At 53.5% G+C, this 20,069-nt stretch overlaps 1 protein-coding gene across 5 annotated transcripts in view; it reads right to left on the bottom strand.

Moving 5' to 3' along the window:
- Window positions 1–20,069, bottom strand: part of TK2 (thymidine kinase 2) — an 87,166-nt gene that overhangs the window by 12,252 nt on the left and 54,845 nt on the right. For 3 of the 5 annotated variants that reach the window (XR_013444373.1, XM_078063472.1, XM_036115175.2), the window contains 5 exons: window positions 17,499–17,530; window positions 14,265–14,339; window positions 10,845–10,898; window positions 9,800–9,889; window positions 7,803–7,876 (listed from right to left, as the gene is read on the bottom strand). Coding sequence is in view for 4 of the 5 variants with exons in the window: in XM_078063472.1 (XP_077919598.1) it covers window positions 7,803–7,876; window positions 9,800–9,889; window positions 10,845–10,898; window positions 14,265–14,339; window positions 17,499–17,530 (325 nt within the window). In the remaining variant the exon portion in view is untranslated. Of the gene's footprint in view, window positions 1–7,802; window positions 7,877–9,799; window positions 9,890–10,844; window positions 10,899–14,264; window positions 14,340–17,498; window positions 17,531–17,634; window positions 18,137–18,450; window positions 18,602–20,069 lie in introns of those variants that run through there. The other 2 variants (XM_036115177.2, XM_036115178.2) reach the window with 2 other exon arrangements.

Raw genomic sequence — 20,069 nt, 5'->3', positions numbered from 1 at the left:
TACCTTCCTGTATTTTCCAAAATCAGAGGAGGGGAAATAACTACATATTTAAAATGTTAACTGAAAAAGGAAGGAAGAGGGTGCCTGGGTGGATCAGTTGTTAAGCATCTGCCTTCGGCTCAGGTCATGATCCCAGGGTCCTGGGATCGAGCCCCGCATCGGGCTCCCTGCTCTGCGGGGAGCCTGCTTCTCCCTCTCCCACTCCCCCTGCTTGTGTTCCCTCTCTCGCTGTGTCTCTCTCTGTCAAATAAATAAATAAAATCTTTAAAAAAAAGAAAAAGGGGGCACCTGGGTGGCTCAGTTGCTTAAGCGTCTGCCTTCGGCTCAGGTCATGATCCCGGGGTCCTGGGATCGAGCCCCACATCAGGCTTCCCTTGCTCTGCGAGGAGCCTGCTTCTCCCTCTCCCTCTGCCTGCCACTCTCCCTGCTTGTGCTCACTCTCTGTCAAGTAAATAAATAAAATCTTAAAAAAAAGAAAAAGAAAAGAAAAAGGAAGGAAGAAATCAAGACAAGAGACCAAGAGTGCAAGAGGCCTGGCGTCTCTCCCTGGCTCCTGTGCGTTTCCCCCGCCCCAAAAGGAAACCCACAGGGAAGAGCCAGAGGACGGGCAACCAGGGGACACACACCTGTCAAAGGCTGGGTGATCCTCTGAGGCCCAGGAGAGGAATTCTCCTTTTTAACACCCCACCCACCTTGGATACCATCTTGGATCCACTCAGAACAGGGTTTGGCAGGACTGGCTACGGGACAGGGGCCGTGGGAGGGGGGCGGTTCTGACTGCCGATGAACAACGGGGGTGGGAGAAGAGCCCACTGGAAGGGTGGTCTGGAGCTGGCCCCCTGCCAGGCGCTGTGAACGGACTTCCACCCAGCAGGGAGGAGCGGTGCAGGGTTGGGCATGGAGGGAGGCAAGAAGCTCAGACAGTTGGAGAGGCGCATCTCGGGGAGACTAAGGCCACAAGCAGCCCTGCCTGGGGCCCAAATGACAGGGCATGGCACAGACTGAAGAGGGACACCTGCCCCTCATCCTTGAGACCCCCATGGCGCCCTCAGGGGAGACCGGCGGTGCTCGGGCTGAGTAGCAGGAAAACATACGGTACCCGAGAGAGAACGGCAGGGGCAGAGGGCCAGCTGTGGGCACCTTAGAGGTCTTCAGGCATCGGACCTCAGCCAGGAGACAAGAGCAGACCAGAGCAGACTAACATGTGAGGGTGCCCCGAAAGAGTGGGGAGGTCAGTGGGAGGAAGGTGCACAACCCTGCAGAGGGGACCGGAGCCACTGAAATCCAGGAACTAAAGATAAGGACTTTAGGACCACAGGCTGGTATGGCATGAGGACAGGTGGCTGCCCAGCCCCTAGTTCTTTCCTCTTATCTCCTTAAGAGTAGTCCATTATTTATTCAGGGTCCATCCACAGGCCTGAGTGTTTCAGGGAAACCTGACCTCAAGCCAAGCTTCAGGGGAGGCCCAGTTGGTCGAAGGGAAATACTCTCTTCTCACTAAGCTGAGCCGATCTGGCCACAGGGGCCTAGCCTATACCAGTGAGACATGAAGGAGGTTTGCAGGGGTTTGCAGGGGTTGATGGAAACCATGCTTCCTCACACTTAGAGGAAAGCCACTGGCAAAACACCTACCCTCTGGCCAGCAGGTGAGAAGGCTGGTTCTGCCACAGCCATTTTGTCACCATGAGGGAATCATATTGAGGACACAAACAAGACACAGAGTAGGAAAACAGGGCCAGAGCCACTGAATGAAACCAACGCTGAAGCCTGCCATTAAGACAGCCAGTAACAACCTTGTTGTTCAGGCTACTTTGAGTTGGGTTTCAGTTAGTTGCAGCTGAGAGTATCTGATTTCAAGAAACCAAACCATTCTCTCTTTACAAGCTTTCCTTCTCTGGGAAACAAAGGTTTGTTCTCCAGAACAAAAGTGACTGGGAGGGAACGGGGATTTCCAAAATGGAAGCTGCTCCTCAGCGCCTCCCCTTCTCCACTACCACACAAACAGAACAGACTAGCAACACAGGGTCGTGGGCCCGTGAGAGCTGCCCAGGGCGGCAGTCTCCCAAGTCCCAGACGCTGCCTCAGCAACGGGGTGCCCAGCACAACCACCAAGCCACTGCCAGGGGCAGCACCTCTCCACAGAAACCCAGCCATGTGACTCACCACCAGCGGACTGGGCGCACTGAGGGGGTTTTACGGTGCCTCCCCCTTCCCCAGGGTGGCAAAACCAAGGTCCTGGGTCCACACGAATCCTGCTGGCTGTTTTGCTTGGCACGGTTTGCTGCCACCTTCCCCCTGAGGACCACGGAGTCCCCAGTTTGCAAAGCACAGGTCAGAACAGAAACCGCACACTCCAATGCCAGTCCCCGTTTACATTATTTGTTATTTTCTTTTGTTTTCACAAGACCTTGCGAGGTCACTTTTAGTCCCGATTTATAGATGAGGAAAACTGAGGCCCAGAGCAGTGAAGCCCAACTCAGTCTGAGCTGGAATTTAAGCCTGGCTCTCCGTGGCCCCCAAACCCGTATGATCTCCATGACGTCATTCGCACCCCCCCCCCCCCGTCCGTGCGCAGAGGGGGCTGTTCTGGACGCTCCAGTGCCTCTTTGGCCTCCGCCCAGGAAAGGCACAGCTCTCAAGGTCATGACCCAGGCCCGAGGCCCCGGTCTAGACCAGAGCAGGGGAGGAGTCCAAGCCCCTAGGCCAGTTAGGGAGGTAGGAGGCCCTGCCTATTGTTCCAAACGCAGGGTCGTAATCAATGTCCACCAGCCCCAGGTGAGTCAGCTGTCATTTCCCAGCTGGGTCCCACTCAATTCTCATACTTCTGTTCTTAGAAAAAGGCGACCAGCAATCTTGTAAAACCTTTGCATTCAATTATCCAGCCCCGGGGCTTGGGCCACATAATGGCCTGCAAGGCATTCTCGCCTCCTTCAGCTTTTCCTTCCAGCGCAGTGCCCACGATCGTTAAGGGGGTGATGTAACTGGAATCTTCCTCTTCAGCAATTACCATGCTGCTCTCACACCCCTGGCCAACATAACTGCACTTACATTCTGTCCGCCCCAAACTCGCTGCAGTGGGGGGGTCCAGAAGAGGCAGGTCTCTCCCTAGGAGACCCAAAAGGCAAGGACGCCTTTGAGAAATTTTGCTTCAGGGGATGCACAACGCCACTATGTGGCCTGCCGTGACCTTCCACCAGGGCCCCCCACCCCAGATTCCAGGCCAAGGATGGAATGTTTCTCAATGGCTTTTGAGAAAGAGGAAAGGACCAACCCCAACACGGAAGGGCAGCAGCAACTTGCCCCCTGCCCTGGGAAAGGGCTCTGCCCATCGGGGCATGGTAGGAAGCCTTGTCCTTGAGCACCTGAGGGTGGGGGGGCGACCAGAGGTCAGGCAGGAGCTGACAAGCCACACTTGCCATCCTGGGGTTCCCAGCACCCAGCTGATCTCCCCACAGGTGGGAACCAGAACATCCTATTTTAGGTGTGGGCCAAGGATCCAGCCAAGCTCAATTCTAGCATACATTTGGTTTAGGCTCAACATAACGGTCATCTGTATTTGGGGGGGAGCAGAAACGTCTCAAAACACCTACTCTGTCAGTAACACTTCGTGATGGCTGACCCACTGCATCGAGGAAAGCTGGCCTTGTAAGGAGACTGCCGGCAAGCGAAGCCCGCGTTCCACGCTACCCCGCACCCGTCACTTCCTTAGCTCTGGCTGCAAACACGCTACTGTGCCTCCCCGCAGAAAACCTCTGGCCTACGGCTGCACCTCTCCTGGCCCAGGAGTAAACCTGGAGACCCTTCCAACAAAGAAAACACAACAAAACCCCCAACAACTAAAACCTGAGGCAACAAATGAGAAATGAACAAACAGCGGGCAGCGCAGGGAACAGGAAGCCCCGCATTGCAGAACTTTCACCAGGATGGGCCGCCTGCCCTCAAGAAAGCCCGCAGGACCCGGCTCTTGCTCTCCTGAGCCCAGGGAAGCCACAGGAACAAAACTCTCAGGGGGAAGGGCCCGGCATTAGGGTGGAGAGCTCCTTGCGGCTGGCGGCTGGCTTCTTCTGAGGCCTTACTCCTCCAAGTGTGCTCCCCAACCAGCAGGATGGTGGCCGCCCAGGGTTCTTCAGTTAGAAATGCAGGTTCTCAGGCCCCGCCCTGGACTCCGCAAAGCGGCTCGTGTGTGTTAACAAGATGTACAGTGATCTGTGGGAGAAGCCCACCATAAGGCCTGGCTGGAAAGAAACAGAGGCCTGACTCCCCCAAGTCGAAACCCAGAGGTCTCTCACCACTCCCTCATTCCTGCTGCCCCACCCAGCAGGCCACACGGCAGCTCCCCCTGCTCAGCCGCCTGCCGGGTCAGGAAGGAGCACTGGCCTTCGGACCCCATCCCCGCGCCTGCTCTGCCAAAAGGGGCAGCAGTACCTACACGTCAGGGTTGCCTCGAGGGCTGGAAGGGGAGGAGTGTGAAGAACCAGACAGTAACTGCGGCTCCCGGCCTGCCCCTCACAATCACTTGAGCGAATGCCCTCGTTGCCACAGAGCACAGATAACTCGGTCCAGGCCACAAGTGAATCACCTGCGCGGGGAAGGTTCTTCTCAGAGCCCCTCCTGCCGTGAGTTCTCTCCGCCTCCCAAATTTGGGAACTCTGGGACAAGCGGCCGAGGAAGGGGGTACTCTAAGCCACACCTAAGTGCAGTGTTTGTTACAGATACAAACAGAAGAACACATTATAGAACGGAATGCAAAGTCCACGTGAATTTCTAAGACAAAAGAGAAGACTTCAAAGCCACTTCCGGTTTGCTAGCTGGGGGGGGGAGTGCTGGGGGGGGCCTCTTCAGCTGCATGGGCTCGGAGGGCCGTGCAGAAGCGGCCTCCTGTGTGGGCGGTCCTCGGCCCCTGGAGGACTTCAGTGAAAAGGTGTGTGAAGCACCGCCTTCTCCCACATCCCTGAAACCCGAGTGGCAGATGGCCTGGCCCCCCAGGCCGCCACGGTGTTCCCAGCAGCCTCTGGAGTGCCCAAGTTCATGCACCAACCAACAGCCTCTGGGCTGCATCAAGTGATACCAGCGGCCAATCTTCAGGCCCCAATGAGGTCTGCGGGGGAATCCATGCTCTCCCAAGGCTGTATGAACTTGAACCAATTAGATCCCAAGAAAACGAACAGGGACACAGTGAATTTCTCCTGTGGTTCACTATCCTACAGAAATCCTAACCGCAGACGCCAGGCATTCTGGGAGGGCCAGGGTGAGGCATAAATATGAACAATAAAAATCAGGCATAAATATGAAGTTAACAGGGCAGGAAAAAGGCTTAAAAAAATGAAAAGCTATAGTCTTTTCCCACACTACGCACAAGACAGCCATGTTTTTGGGCAAGGGCCATGTTTTCTTGGACCTACGACCTCAACCACAGCCACAGAGATCAGAAAATCAGAACCAGCCATCAGAGGTGCTGGAATGAAGGGCTACGGGTATGAATGACCAAAGGCCACGGACATCAGCTAAAACTGCCTCCTGGGAAAAGAGAGACTGATGGCTCCCGGGGAAATCTGCCAGGTGTTGGGCAGCCAGCAGGTAGGGGACGGGGAAGCGGGGGGGGGGGGGGGCGGTTAACTGGCGAATTTCGTGAAGAGCAGGGTAGGCAAGGACCTGCATAAGGGGCACAAACCCTAAACTAGGCAATTGTTCCATAGGCTCTCCAGAGATGGATGACAGGACTTAGAGATGAGAAGGGCTTGGGGAGCTTTAGGAACTTGGCCGTGCTCACAAAGACAGCAAATTCCAGAGCCAGGAGGGGACCCAGGTTCCCCAAACTCAGCACCTCACTCTCTCCTCTGGGCCTCTGGTCATTCCATTCCAGGTTACCCTCTTCAAAAGGAGCCACTGGCTGCCACACAGAACCGGCCAAGCTGACGGCAACTACAAGACAGCCAACCTCACTAGGCAAAGGGCACAGGAAGTCCCACCCTGCCGCCCAGGGTCCACGAGTCAGGCTATGATGCTTTCATCAGAGCAATAAACAAACACCAGTGGGGCTCCTTTGTTCTTTCTCTTCCTTCCTCCACCTGTCCCTCCCTCTGGAGGCACTGATGAGCAGGGAGCAAAGGAGGGTGAAGGGCTAGGTACACCTGAGGTGGACACCTCGGCCCCACTGAAATCCCAGACAGGGCGGGGGAGGGGCGCAGACTGGACAGGGCTCTAGCATCAGGCCCACTCCTGCTGGAAGGTCGGAGGACAAAGCTACAGTCAAGACTTGCCCTGGCTGCTCCTGACCCCATGGCATTAGTCTAATGCTCAGAATGGATGCAAGCAGAGGCTCTCGTTTTGGGGCCACACAGCAATGGGCATGATCCATGGCAGCTCAGGACCAAAGGAAGCAGCCTTTTTAGTGGCCCCCTCGAAGGAAGGGGCGTGAAGCAGCTGGGGCCAGAGCCTGGGGAACATGTCCAACTGGACCCAAGAGCAGCCCCAAGTCCCATCGCCCAGCAACAGCTAATGATACGGCCCAGGTACCGGCCCCGGGCTGGGTCCGTGCTAGGCAAGTACACCTGACGTGGCCGGTCCTCCTGTCCTCAAGGAGTTTATGGCCCAGCTGGGGGGCAGCAGGGGACGACACATGATAGACAGTTGAACAAATAAAAATAGACTAAGTTGAACCACGTGTAACTGCCATTCTTGTAGGTCAAAATTGGTCAAATGTTAATAATTTCATTGGGTTCAACTTACTTTAAAGTTGTCTTAAATACTATGAAAAAAGGCAACAGGAAGAAGTAATTAAAACTGACAAAGAGGTCCGACCCATCTAGACAGGGTGGCCGGGAGGCCTGGGAGAGGCGACACTGAGGACAGCTACAGACGAGAGCGAGCGGGGAGCCGGCATGTGGAGAGTGGCAGGCGGATGTCAGGATAAACCTGACGTCAGGACCTCTCGGTGAGGGAGCTCCAGGCGGGAAGAAGCAGTAATGTGGGGGCTGGCAAGGAGAGGGTGACCAGGCACACAGCTCCCGAGGAGGGAGGGGCGTGGAAGGCGCCCACGCTTCAGACCGCAGCCTGTAGCCCATCTCCCCAAGACCCCTAAAATGAGCAGAGACTGAGCACAGACATCGGGAGGGTCCCAAGCCCCTGAGGCCTCAGCACGGTGCGCCACCAGAAGTCCCCTAACTGTGCCTACATGACAGAGTCCATTCACATGAAGGAAGAGCGTCTGGAGTGAAATTATAACAAACACTGCGCAAGATGTTCTAGACTGAATGCTCTGTGTCTCTGGGTCTTCACCCGGCCCCACATCCTCCCACATTGCCACGTGACCCACAGGGGCCGTCCCAACCTCTCAACCTGGGGTCGGCCAATGGGATGTTAGCAAATGTGAAGCTGAGGCCTGAACAGTGCTCATGCGTTCCTGCTGGTGCCTCTGCTCTCTGTCGTCACCATGAGAAGTGTCCAGGCTAGCCTGCTGGTCCCAGAGGAGGAGGAGAGGCAAGAAGAGAGAGATGAGTCACCGCAGTGAGCCCTGCTGGAGCCATCCTAGACCAGCCAAGCCCCAGACAGAACACGGAGCCCGGCCCCCAAGGTCAGCAGAGCCACCTGGCCCACCACCCTTGACAGCTGAGCAGTCGCTGCGGGAAAACTGTGTGCCGCTGAGGGTCTCTGGCTGGTTGGTACAGAGGGTTACTGTGGCCAGGGGCTAACAGATACAACAGAGCAGGTACTCAACAGCCGTCACACGAATAAACAAGTTCCGATTTCACTTCTACAAAATGAATGGTTTCATAAATTAGCAAGTGTGCAAACCACGGTACCTTCTATATAGGTTTTCTACAAAAATATATCTTGCGCTGTGAATCGACCGCTCCATCAACCGCACGGGAGATGTCTAAAAGAAAACAAAGGGATTCACTGACTCGGGTCAGGAAGGCTTGAAGGACGTCTGTGGCTCCCCCTGCCTGCGGTCTACACCTAACACAAGAACAGAAAAGCTGTGGGAGAGGGAGGCAGGCGCCAGAGCAACAGTGGGGGTCGGACACGGGGCTCAGCTGCGCTCCGCCCGGGGCCCGGGCCCCTCCCCACACCCCGAAGCTCAGTGGCCAGTGCAGCAATGCAGGGGCTGCCACTCGTCAGCAGCAGCCTCTTTCGGAGGAGAGGTGAGGCTCAACTGGATTATCGATTTGGGGAAGGGCTAGAAAAACTGCCAACTGCTGTCCAGCAGAGTGTTGTCAAGTGAAAAGTGTGGTAATCATGGAGCTAAACAGTGTGCACTTGCTTAAGCACAGGGATCTGTGTGCCGGAGACAGAGCCCCGAGAGGGCTGGGGTGCGGCTGACATTTGGGAACTCTGCCCTCAGCGACTAAGGCCTGGCTCTCTGGAACACCGCAAAGATGTGAGACCTTGGTGCCTCCTCACAGGGCCGGCTGGGGACCACTGCAGCCCTTTGGAAACTGGGAAGGACTCTGCCCAACCGGGCACACCCTGCTCTCTCTGAGGCTGGCCCACAGCACCCATGGCACCTGGACCGGCAAATCACAGGCACCTTCGAAGCCATAACCCAGGAATTTCCTGACTCTCTCTCCTTGTGTTTATCTGTCCGTCCATCTTCCTTTCCATTTTTTCCATCCTCTCCTTACTTAGGACTCTCTGCTGCCCATCTGTTGCTAGCCCCCCACTCATCAATCTCTCCTTCCGCTCCTCTTTCCTTGTCTGTCCATCTCTCTCTCTCTGCGTCCTTCATGGTATGTTTCTCTAAACACAGAAACACATGTATGTCCCCTCATATTCAGATCTATTAGATACAATTTAGATTTGCAATCCAGTGCCTGCTCAGGGGAAGCAGGATGGGCAAAGGGGGAAAGTGCCAACCTCGGATGCTCTGACCTGTATCATTTAGACAGATACTTGGGGAGACAGAAATGCATATGGTTCTGCTCCTATCTTTCCATTTTTAAAAGATGCAGATTTGTAGAATGATAGCTATCGTCACAACCGCCCAGCCCTGGATCGAACCATCCAGCCGAGCAGCTGTGGCAACATCACCGGCTGTAGGGATCTCCCACCTCCTTCATGGAGAGCATCCAAAGCTGGCCTTTTGGGTTGTGCTTTCAATTTTGAACCACAATCAGGCCAATCAGGCTCTTCTTAGCCAGCCTGTTTTGTAAGAGACTCTGCCCCTGTTCATAGGCCTGATGGAAGGGGTCTAAGCAGCATGTTTGTGCCCTGTGATCTGTCTCAACACCCGACTGGCCCAGGGCTAGGCACAGGACCCAAGCCGAGCCAGTCCAATTCTTTCTCCCAAGAATTTGAACCACGAGCCAGATCTTGTGAAGGTTAGATCAGTGGTTCTCAAACATGCAAACAAAACAAAGCATGCCTTAAAATCACCTGGAGAGCGTGATAAAACACAGCCTGCTGGGTCTCATCTCCAGAATTTCTGGTTCAGCAGGTCCGAGATGGGGCCCGAAAATGTGCATTTCTAACAAGTACCCTGCTGCTCCAAGTCCAGGCACACTCGGAGAAGAACTGAGGTAAGTAACGTTGAGCCCAGAAGTAGTCAGGTCGTGAAGACTCGGGCTCACTGTGGCCTGCCTAGCAACTCTGTGGCTAGCTGAGGTTGCTGGGTGGGGGCGCTGGAGGCTGGACCTGGCAGAGCTGCAGGAACAGGAAACCTTGGCCCCAGACACAGAGAACGCTGAGCAGCGCTCAAGGTCCCGAACAGCTTCCTTGTGAGGTTTCCCTTCCTGGCAATCATATAGCCCCCACGTGAAGAACACTTTCAGAAGGCTGAAGCCGAGCATCTGAAACATACCTGAGGACGAGTGTGGTGGTCCAGCATGGTGAGCTGCACGTACGTCTGCAGCGTGAGGCCCCATCGACAGGCATCGCGGTACATCAGACCCTGCACAAGGGAGAACGCAGCATTTTACCTCAAAGAGCTCTAGCGATAGGACTCTGGTCTCTTCAGTCACTGACGGGTTCTCCCACCGGGGGCTGTGGTGGGGCCAGGAATGAACCCAACATGGTCACGGGGCCCTGAGGACAGAGTGGACAGGCACTGGGGCAGTGACAGGACAACCAAGTAACAGCTGTGACAGGAGCCTATATAAAGTCCCCAGGGAACACTCACTTGGTCACTTAACAAGTGTTGGGGAGCTCCCTGCAGTCACTTCTCCACCTAGCAGTCAACGTGCGCCTGAGAAACCTCAATCAGCTCTTGTTGCTCCTCTACTCAGAACCTTCCAGTGGCTTCCCGTTGCAGCCAGAGTGAAATCCAAAGCCCTTACCAGGGCCCACAGGGCCCTAGAAAATCACTTGCATCTTCTCTTGTCTCCTACCATCCTTCCTCTGAATCAATGTGCTTCCAACCACAGGGGCCTCCTGAGTGTTCCCCCAAACACCCAAGCATGACCCCACCTCAGGGCCTTTCATTCGCTGTGCCTTCTAACAGAACACTCTTGCTCCGTTCCCTGCACTGCTCACTCCCTCCCTATGTTGACGTCTGTGCTCCAATGTCACCTGAGCAGAAATGCCTTCCCCAACTATCTTATCCAAAAGAGCAGCCCCATGCCCATCATTTTCTCTTGCCTGTACATATAAAACAGTCCGTGTTCCATATTCCTCTTGCTAATAATCTTAAATTCTGCTCTTTTCCACATTTTTGCTTTTGTTTTTTTCTCTTGGTGCTAACGAATGAAATTCCAGCGCCCGCCTCAGAGACCCTTGACCTCAGAACATGAATATGCTGCCGTTTTCCACGTGTCCCCTCCCTCTTCTCCCCCAGCCCAGGGAAGAGCAGCACCAGCACTCCCCGCACTTGGGCGGAAGCTGGCTGTGCACGCGGGAGACACACCCACCAGAGGATTATGACCGCGGACATTTCTCCACTTGGGCACTGGCTCCTGTAACACCTGCAAGAGAAGAAAACATCAGAGGTCTGCCCTCAGGATGCCGGTCCCGAGTGGACCAAAAGAGCTGGGCAACCCTCTCTGCGAAGCCACAACTCCACCCAGACATGGCTTTCCCACAGGCTTTCCCAAAGTGACCTCAGAACGGTGTCCGTCCCTGCATGCAAGACTGCACACAGGACACATTTCCGACTGCCTCGGGAGCTCCCTGAGGGCAAGGCAGGTCTCTCCATCTCTCCTCCGTGTGTGCCATCCCAGCCCTGACTGTCCCCATGTGGGGCTGAGCAGACGGGAGGAGAAAAGGCCAGAGGGAAGCTACCTGAGGCACTTCCAGCCAGCTTCCCCGCTTGGGGGCTCTCCCATGACCCCAGCAATGGGCTCCCCCTGGTCTCTGCATTGGGCATGCTGACAGCTAAGAGTTACGCTGCATTAGTTCACTTCCTAAACTGTGCCAGAGCCTCTCTGGGGTACAGGTATGTGCTGGAAAGGATTTAAATGGGGCTCTCGGGGCCAAGATTTTGAGAGTACCTGGATCCATCTGGGGACCTGAAAGTGCATGTGAGCAGGGTCTATAGGTCACAGAAGACCAAAGGAAAGCAATGCGTGGGACCCATGAAAAGTAACCTCCCCCCACCTTCCACACCTCTGTGCCTTTGCTCATACTGTTCCTTCTGCCCAGTATGTTCATGTCACCTCATTTCACATCAACTTCCATGGCATGGAAAACTCCTACACATCCTTCAAACTCCAGCTCAAATATCCCTTCCTCTGTGAATCATTCCCTGCCCCTCCCAAATGCCCTTTCTTTCTGGGTCTTCAGCACTCTATTCCTGTCCCAAGTAGCATGTGTTGCCCCGCCCAGGCCACGAGAGGCTGGGCACAGGCAGCCTTGACGTGCGCCCAGCTGAGGCACGATCAGGCAACGCTTAATGAGAACTCACTGTGCCAGCCGCCATGCTCGGCAAGAGCCAAACCACCTCGGTCCCTGCTTTTATGGAACTTTAAACTTGGGGCGCCTGGGTGGCTCAATCAGTTGAGCGTCCGACTCTTGGTTTCGGCTCAGGTCACGATCCCAGGGTCCTGGAATTGAGCCCCACATGGGGCTGCGTGCTCAGCAGGGAGTCTACTCAAGATGCGCGCGCTCGCGCTCTCTCTCTCTCTCTCTCTCCCTCTGCCCCTCCCCCTACTCACGTGCCCACACACGCTCTCTCCAACTCTAAAATAAAGAAATCTAAAAACAAAAAACTGAGAGAAGCAGACCTTAATCAGATCATCACAGAAATCACATATTTTTAAGCCCTGAGAAGTAGTATAAAACAAGGTTACAGAGGGACCAGAAGAATCTACACCAAGAAGTGTAACCTAGCTGGGGAGGTCAAAGAGCGCTGAGCTGAGATCCAAAGGCTAAGTGAGGTCTTCGAAAAGCCAACAAAGCTCTCCCTATTACAGAAGAACCACACAAGGGTGTGGTCCCCCGGGGCCAGCCAGCCGGGGCTGGGGTCTGGCTCCACCCCATAGCAGCAGCTGGGCCCTGGCCATTCATTTCCCTCACTAAGCCCATTTCCTGCTCTGCCACCGAGGTAATAATTGTACCTACCTCACAGAGACGACTCTCATAAGGGCAAAATCAATTAGACAACAGAAGGAAGCCTCACCATAGTGCCTGGCATACAGTATTACCCTCACTAGGTGCTGACTCTCGTTGTGATTTAGGGACACTTATGTGCCACTTAGGGGGCACTCTATATGGCACTTTAGGGGCACTTATGTTCTCAGAGAACATAAGTGCCCCTAAAGTGCCATATAGAGTGCCACCACTCAGGACAGGCGTATCAGGAGTCCCTAAGTCCCCCGCCTCCCCAGGTGTGATGACTCACCAGAAGGACGCACAGGACACAGCCTAGAGGGATATTCACAGCTAAGATTTGTTACAGGGAGAGGATACAAAACAAAATCGGCAAAAAAAAGGGGTGCACAGAGCAAAGTCTGCGGGGAGACCAGGCACAAGGTTCCAAGGGGCCTCTTCCAGGGGAGTCACACCGGAAGCACTGAACTCCCCCAGCAGCAAGCTGTGACAACACGGGAGGTGGCGTCTACCGGGGAAGGTGGCCTGAACCCAGCAGTTCAGGGTTTTTGTCAGAGTTCAGCCATGTAGGCAGTCTCTGGCCGCCACATATAAAAATTCCAGACTCCCAGAAAGAAAGCAGGCGTCCAGAATAAACCATATTGTTTGCACAAACAGTTCAGGCACAGAGAGCCATCTCTATCAGTTAGGAAATGGTGGAACTCTCCTAAAATCTAAGTTCCCACACGCCAGCCAAGGGCTGACCTTGCACACAAGCCACTCTGAAGACAGCAGCTTGGGCCTGCGAACTCTTTTCTGCACAAGCGAGACTAGGGCTACAGAACATTTATTCTTTTAATCAAACCATGTGTATATCTTTTTTAAAGATTTTATTTATTTATTTGAGAGAGAGAGATTGAAAGAGAGAGGAGAAGCAGAGGGAGAGGGACAAGCACACTCCGTGCTAAGCAAGGAGCCAACCCGGGGCTCGATCCCAGGACCCTGAGATCAGGACCTGAGCCAAAATCAAGAGTTGGATGCTTAACCGACTGAGCCACCCAGGCACCCCTCAAACCATATATATGTTTAATAGAAGTAAAAAGCAGGAAGGGAAAGAAGGAAAGAAAATACTTGTAAACATATGAAAACTGTAGGATCTAGAGTAACAAAAAAGAGACAAACAGAAAAAATTACACCATGAAACTCTTCCAGGAAGAAGAGTCAGGGTCTTAATGTAGAGGCACTTCTCAAATATCTGTGAGGTTATTCTGAGTGACTGGGCTGTAAATAAACTAGAGATTATGTTAACTGGCTACCCATGGTAACATCCCCCGGCTTAGACACGAGTATCTCAGATGTAACACTGTAATATTCCGGCCACTCTCAACATGTCTGTAGACCCCTCTAAACCAGACCTCAGGGAAGTCTATCCCTGCACGGTCTAACACAGTGGCCATGAGTCACGTGTAGCTCTTACAAATTTCAAATGTGACTAGTCCAAATTGAGATATACCGTAAGTATAAACTACATTCCAGATTTCAAAGACTTGGTATGAAAAACAGAATGCAAAATAGCTCATGGATGATTTCTATACTGATTACATGTTGACATGATAACATTTAGAATATACTATGTCAAATTAAATATTCTTTTTGGTTTGTTTGTTTTTTAGCAAAACTGTTAGAAATTTCACACTATATATGTAGCTCGCATTTTATTTCTATGGGATACGGCTGGTCTACACCCTCTCTAAGTCACTCCACCGAGCTTTGACACCCCCTCGAACCCCGTGTGGAGGCCGTACCTCAATGCCTGTTGTGTTGGAGAAGAACTCCAGGCACGTCGTCTTCCCGCTTGCAATGTTGCCCTCAACACAGATCTAACAAAAGACAAATGCCCATGAGAACCAAAAATCAAGCAGCTAGGGGAGTATCCCAGGGAAGAATTTCTAGGGAAGGGCTCAGGTGAACAGCATAAACGATTCAGTCCAAGACTTCAATGTGCACACAAAATTCCCACCACAGGAAATTTCCAAGGTCCCACCGTGAGCAGTAACAAACAATTCTCAGCTCCAGGCCCACCACTGATGGCCACTGAGCCACTGCCCTCCAGGACAGGCCCTCCAGGACAGGCCCTCCCTTATGTCCTCTCCTAGACCACACACAGCTTCCCACTGCCCACCCAACTCTGCCCTTCCCTAGCTCCACCCCTCAGACTATTAGATTTTAGGCCCAAGTGTCCTGCCTCCTTAACCAGAGCCTAGGGCTTCGGGGCTGGGAAGCATGTGTATGTTCCGTAGTACCTCACTCACTGCTTTACGCAGAAAAACATGGACTGGAAAGTATTCGGACAGGAGAGGACTTAGTGGAGCACCTTGCTGCAGGCCAGGCCATAAGATGGGTAACGCATACCAGTACCCCATTCAACCCTGCCAGCTAAGTAGTGGGTCCCAACACTTTCAAAGAAGAGAAAAATGAGGCTTGTAGGAGGCAATAAAGCAGAGAGGACAGTTTGAATCCACACTCTGCTCACATTAACCACACTGGGAGAGCAGGCTCACAGCCATGAGGGCACAGTGACCTTTAAACCCAGACTGGAGGCACCCACAGAAACGCGGGCCATGTAGATGACTTGCCCAAGGCACCGAGCCTGGCCAAGGAAAGAGATGGAATCACACGTAGGTCTGGCAGACTCTTTTCATGACCCCAGGGAAGCCTCACTCACACCCCATATAAAACACAGGGTCACAGTGGGCCATCTCACCTTGCTCCCCCCACTATAAACTCTGCCAGTCAATGCGAAGGTTCCCTCCTGCCTTGATCCTAAGGGGTATCCAGGAGACCAGACAATCACACTTCCAACAGATGCCAGGCCCCCCCTCCGATTCCAGGTGCCCACCAGCTCACTCCTTCAGAACGTAAAACCGCAAAATGAACCTAACGGAGTGCACAAAAGGCAGATCCCATCAGGGCCCTAATGAATTTGATGTTTTATTGCTGCTCTTTAAAGGAAACAACTTCTTCTCTTCCTAGAAAATGAAGAAGAGCTCAACCGTCTGCATAGACTTTGTTTCTTTCCCGTTCACTGCAGGAAACATTGTTTAGATGAGACCTTCTTCCAGAAGTTCCTGTTCCTATTCTGTGGTGGTGACTGACTTCCTGGTTGCAACTCAGCGCAGACATTCCCTAACTATCCTGTCCCATGTGACGTTCCCTGGGTACCTCAATTCTTCACCTCCCAACCCCAACATACAGCTCCTCTTCCTGTTCCAGTCCTCAGGAAATGCTGTACCATCTACCCTCAACCTCCTGGGTGTCTCCAGCCCTCACCTAGCAACTCAGCAACTCCTCCAGGCCCTGCTTCCCACTCACCTGCAGAACCTGGCCTGGCCCCCTGGCTCCCAGTTAAGGCCCCTACCCCACGTGGCTGGAGCAGCCTCCCCAGTGGCCTCTGTGCCTTCCAGTCTGGCCCAGCAGTGCCCCTCAACCCCACCTATGGTCCACCACCACCATCTCTTCCCGAGAGGCAAACCAGATCACATCTGGTCAAGTCTTTCAGTGGCTCCGGGTGTTGGGACCTGTCTCCGGTCCCTCCTCACCAGCTCTCTGGAGACCAGCCCGAGCCTAGGGCCTGCAGGCTCTCTTCCTTCTATGACTCATATTTGTAGCTCCCTCTGCTCCAACACTCCTGCCTCGCCTTTCCCTTGATCTCCCAGGAGGCTTCAAAGCTCCCCAAGGCTCCCCTCAGGCACTGTCCTCTGGAGGCCCTGCCCCCTACTCACAGCCCCCAGAATCACTGCTGTTCTGGGTCCACCACGGTCCTATTTATTGCCGTCTCCCCTATCAGACCAGGGACTCATTAATGACAGGGGCTGTTTGGTCCCCAGGAACTCAAAGGATTTGAATGCTTAAGAATAGCCCTGGGCCTAAATGCACGCTCCATACCACTTCTAACAGACCTACCGTGTGCCTAAAAGCACCCAGGATAGGTCCGGCTCCCATCAGTGCTAGCTAGTGATAATTAACAGCACAATAATGCATCAATTCCCAACCGGCTCAACATAATACCCCTTCTCCTTCTGCAGTGCCTATCGTCAGCGCCCACCACACCTCTCATTTCCAACACACTTTCATAAAGCTCAAGTGTTACAATCGCCAATCCTCTCCATGTGACTTTATTCCTTCCCAGGCCCTCTCTAGCACCCTGAATATCCCAGGGGGCTTGCCCACCTTTCTGCCCTCTGCAGGCCCCAGCCAAGGTATTCCTGCCACCGCCCGCCAAACCACTCCCCTCTGAGCCACAGAAACTACCGACTTCTAGCTCCCTCAAGGAACTGAGCCTCTGGATTGATGGTGACCAAAATGTTGCTCCCCACTACGGCCGGCTAAGGGCTCCCACATCTCCATGAACATGTCCAGTTTGGCCCTCTTTGGCCTTCAACCTCACACCAGCCCCAGTCCCACCCCACGGCTGACATCTCAAAGTCGCTACTCTGGTTGAACCCATGTCTGTGGACCCCCATGGATTCTCTCAAATACCCCCACGCACCCACTAGTCTCAGCACTGGAGGGCAGAGGCGGCAGTCAGCAGACCTTCCCTCACAGCCAGGCTGCCACCCACTAACCCAAGGTGAAACCAACCTTCCCCACACAGATGAGCATTTTTCAGATCCTTCTGTAATCATTCATCAAGCTGACAGTCCAAATCGACCTAAAGGCTTTGAATACATGTGTGCTCCTAGCTGTGTAGACTCTTGATAAGGACATACCAGAACCTGGTAACAGGTGGCCTCTGGGAAGGGGGTCTGAGGCCCAGCGGTGGAGACAGACTTCCTCATCCCTGAAGATCCTCTTATATTTTTGTTTTTTACTATGTGCACGTATTCCCTCACTCCCCTCAGCTCTTCCCCCCTCTCTATATATAATCCTCCCACTTTATATATATATATATATATATATACACACACACACACACACACACACACATATATATATATATAATCCCACACTGGGGAGTGCGCATAAAAAGAGGGACTTACCACTGATTTTTTCTCTTTTTCATTTTCTCTATCTACAAAAGAAATGAAATCAATTTTTAAAGTCAGTTTTAAGTAATTCACTCTTCTTTGTCGTAATTTTGGAAGCCACCACAAAAACAGTAATGTTTATGCTTACTCCCTGGCCTAAAAATATCTTCCAGCGACATCGGAGTCCCTCCACGGGTGGATGGAGGCAGACCCACCACTGCTGTCTACCTCCATGTGACACTGTGCAGCTGCTGCCTGGGTCGGGGTGGCACCTCTGGGCCCCAACTGTGCTCAGCTTCCCCCCCCCACACACACACACCGCTTAGTATATCACACTTTCCATTTTCCACACATTTCATATTTATGACCCTCACATATGGATCCAGCAAGTTAAAACACTGGGCAGCCTCCACTGGGACCCCATGGCAGAGTGGTAGGCGGGCATGGGTTTCGGCCCAGGGCTGACACCCTCGGCCCACCCACCACAAAGGTGGTTCTGAGGTGCCACCCAACAGCTCGCGGCCAAAGAACGCTGTAACTTAGCTATTTCGGTTTCTGACAGGGGACGTCTCCACTCCCAGTGGGAGCAGGAAGGCTCCGAGACTAAAGCACCCACCACCCGCTGGGGACTGGTTAACTGCTGCCCCGGGGCCTCTGTCTCCCCCAAGGCCATGAGAATCGGACCTAGAGCGGGACCCGGACGGGAGCAGCCCCCGCTCGCGGGGGGTGGGACGGTCTTTCTCCTCTCTAGAAGGATCCCCACGGCCCCACCCGCTCGCGGCCCGCTGACGTCCGAGGCAGCTGACAATGACCGCCCTTGCCCCTCCACGGCCCCGCAGCCGCCGGGACAAAATCCCGGCGCCCAGGAGTAGTTTCGGGTTCAGGCCGGAAGGCGGGGAGTGAGACCGGCGGCCGCTGAGCGCCAGGCGCCGGCCGCCAGAGATGGAACAGAAAGACGCGTTACCGCGAGGCCAGGCCGGGCGCTGCACCCCCCGCGTCCCCCGGCCCGGGCCGGGGCTCCCAAGCCCCTCGCGCCGCAGCGCCCGGGAGGCCCAGCTCCGCAGCGGCCGCAGCAGCATAGCGCGGCTGGCGGATCCGACGGCCCGGCTTTCTTCCTGCGCAAGTCAGCGCGAGCTCAGCGCACCGCCTCCAACCCCGCGCCGGCCGCCGGGGCGCCTGATGGGGCCGCTCTCTTAAAGAGACCCTGTCGCATTTCACCGTCTCTCCGAGAGGGTAAGCAATTCAAGGCCCGGGCTGAGCCGGTTGTAGCCAGGAAATCTTCCCGCTAACGGGACGCTGGCGGAATGAACCCCCGACTTGGCAAAGCTTGGGGGATGGATGGCCAACAATACCCGCAACTGGTTGGTTAATTAATTATTGGAGATTACTTAATTGAGCACGTGTTCTAACCAGGCACCTGGCACACACTTAGGGTGTCATTTATTCTTCCCAACAATGCTGCAAGTAGATATTGTCACTCCCATAATCCTAGCTGATTATGAGCGAATCCTCCGAAATTTAGGTAACTTGTTTAAAATGATCAGAAGCATTCATTAAGAGGTGAAGCTGGAATTCAAGGCATCTATCTTGCCTCACAGCCTGCACTCTTTCCTCTGAACTTTGACATTTCCGGGTCTAGACTGTAAATGTACTAGATGCCTCAAGAAAGTGTTAAAACAACAACAAAAACAAAACAAAACAAAACAAAAAACACACACACAGAAAAAAAACACAGACAAGGGCCCAAAATGGAGTTGCTTATTTAAGCCCCACCCCACCAAACCAAGACTTAATTGTTTTGGCTCTCCCAGAAATGGAAACAGGCCAGCCCATCAGGAATAGCCTGATCAACAATAGTTAGGTAAAATCTGCTTGATAGACTCCTGCCATCCCCTAAAGCAAAGTAACCTTGCCACAAACACCCAGCTTCTTCGCCAGTGTAATTTCCTTGTTCCTGCTTCCTTTTGCCTATGAAAGTTTTTCATTTTGTATGGCTCCTTGGAGAGCCGTATCTGCTAGATTGGATGCTGCCCAAATCAAATCAATTTTTGCTCAAACTCTTAAAATGTTTAATATACCTCAGTTTATCTTTTAACAAAGGCACAACTAATATTCCAACTGAACAGACAACTGGGGGTGGGAAGGAAATCTCATCCATAGTCAGGTAGCAAAAAGTCAGCCCAGGTGTGAGGTAGACGGGTATATATAATTCAACAGGCCCAGGCCCTGAAACCTAAGCTGCTGCACTTAGAACTGTGTGGGCATGCCCATTCCAGGGCTTGGGTGGAGGGGTTTCCTACCTCTCCCAGGAGTGCAGGATGCTAGCAGTCACCTCTAAGACAGAAAAGAGGAAGTCATTGGCAAGAGGGTTCACTCAGTCTCTAGATCTGCTATCAGAAAGCCACAACCCCATCTGGTGCTTTCTGTATTACCTGTCACAAACACGCCCTCCATAAACTTCAGGATTAAGTTCAACGTTTTTCTGATTTGGGATGAGGCTGTTGGATCAGACTGTGATCCCCTGGGGGCAGGGGCAGGGTATGCGGCCCAGGCCGTTGATTCAGACTGCACATACTATACATC

This window comes from Halichoerus grypus, chromosome 15 (assembly GCF_964656455.1).
Source record: "Halichoerus grypus chromosome 15, mHalGry1.hap1.1, whole genome shotgun sequence".
NCBI lineage: Eukaryota > Metazoa > Chordata > Mammalia > Carnivora > Phocidae > Halichoerus > Halichoerus grypus.
Note: the sequence above shows the minus strand (reverse complement) of the source record. Positions and strands in the feature narration are given on the sequence as shown.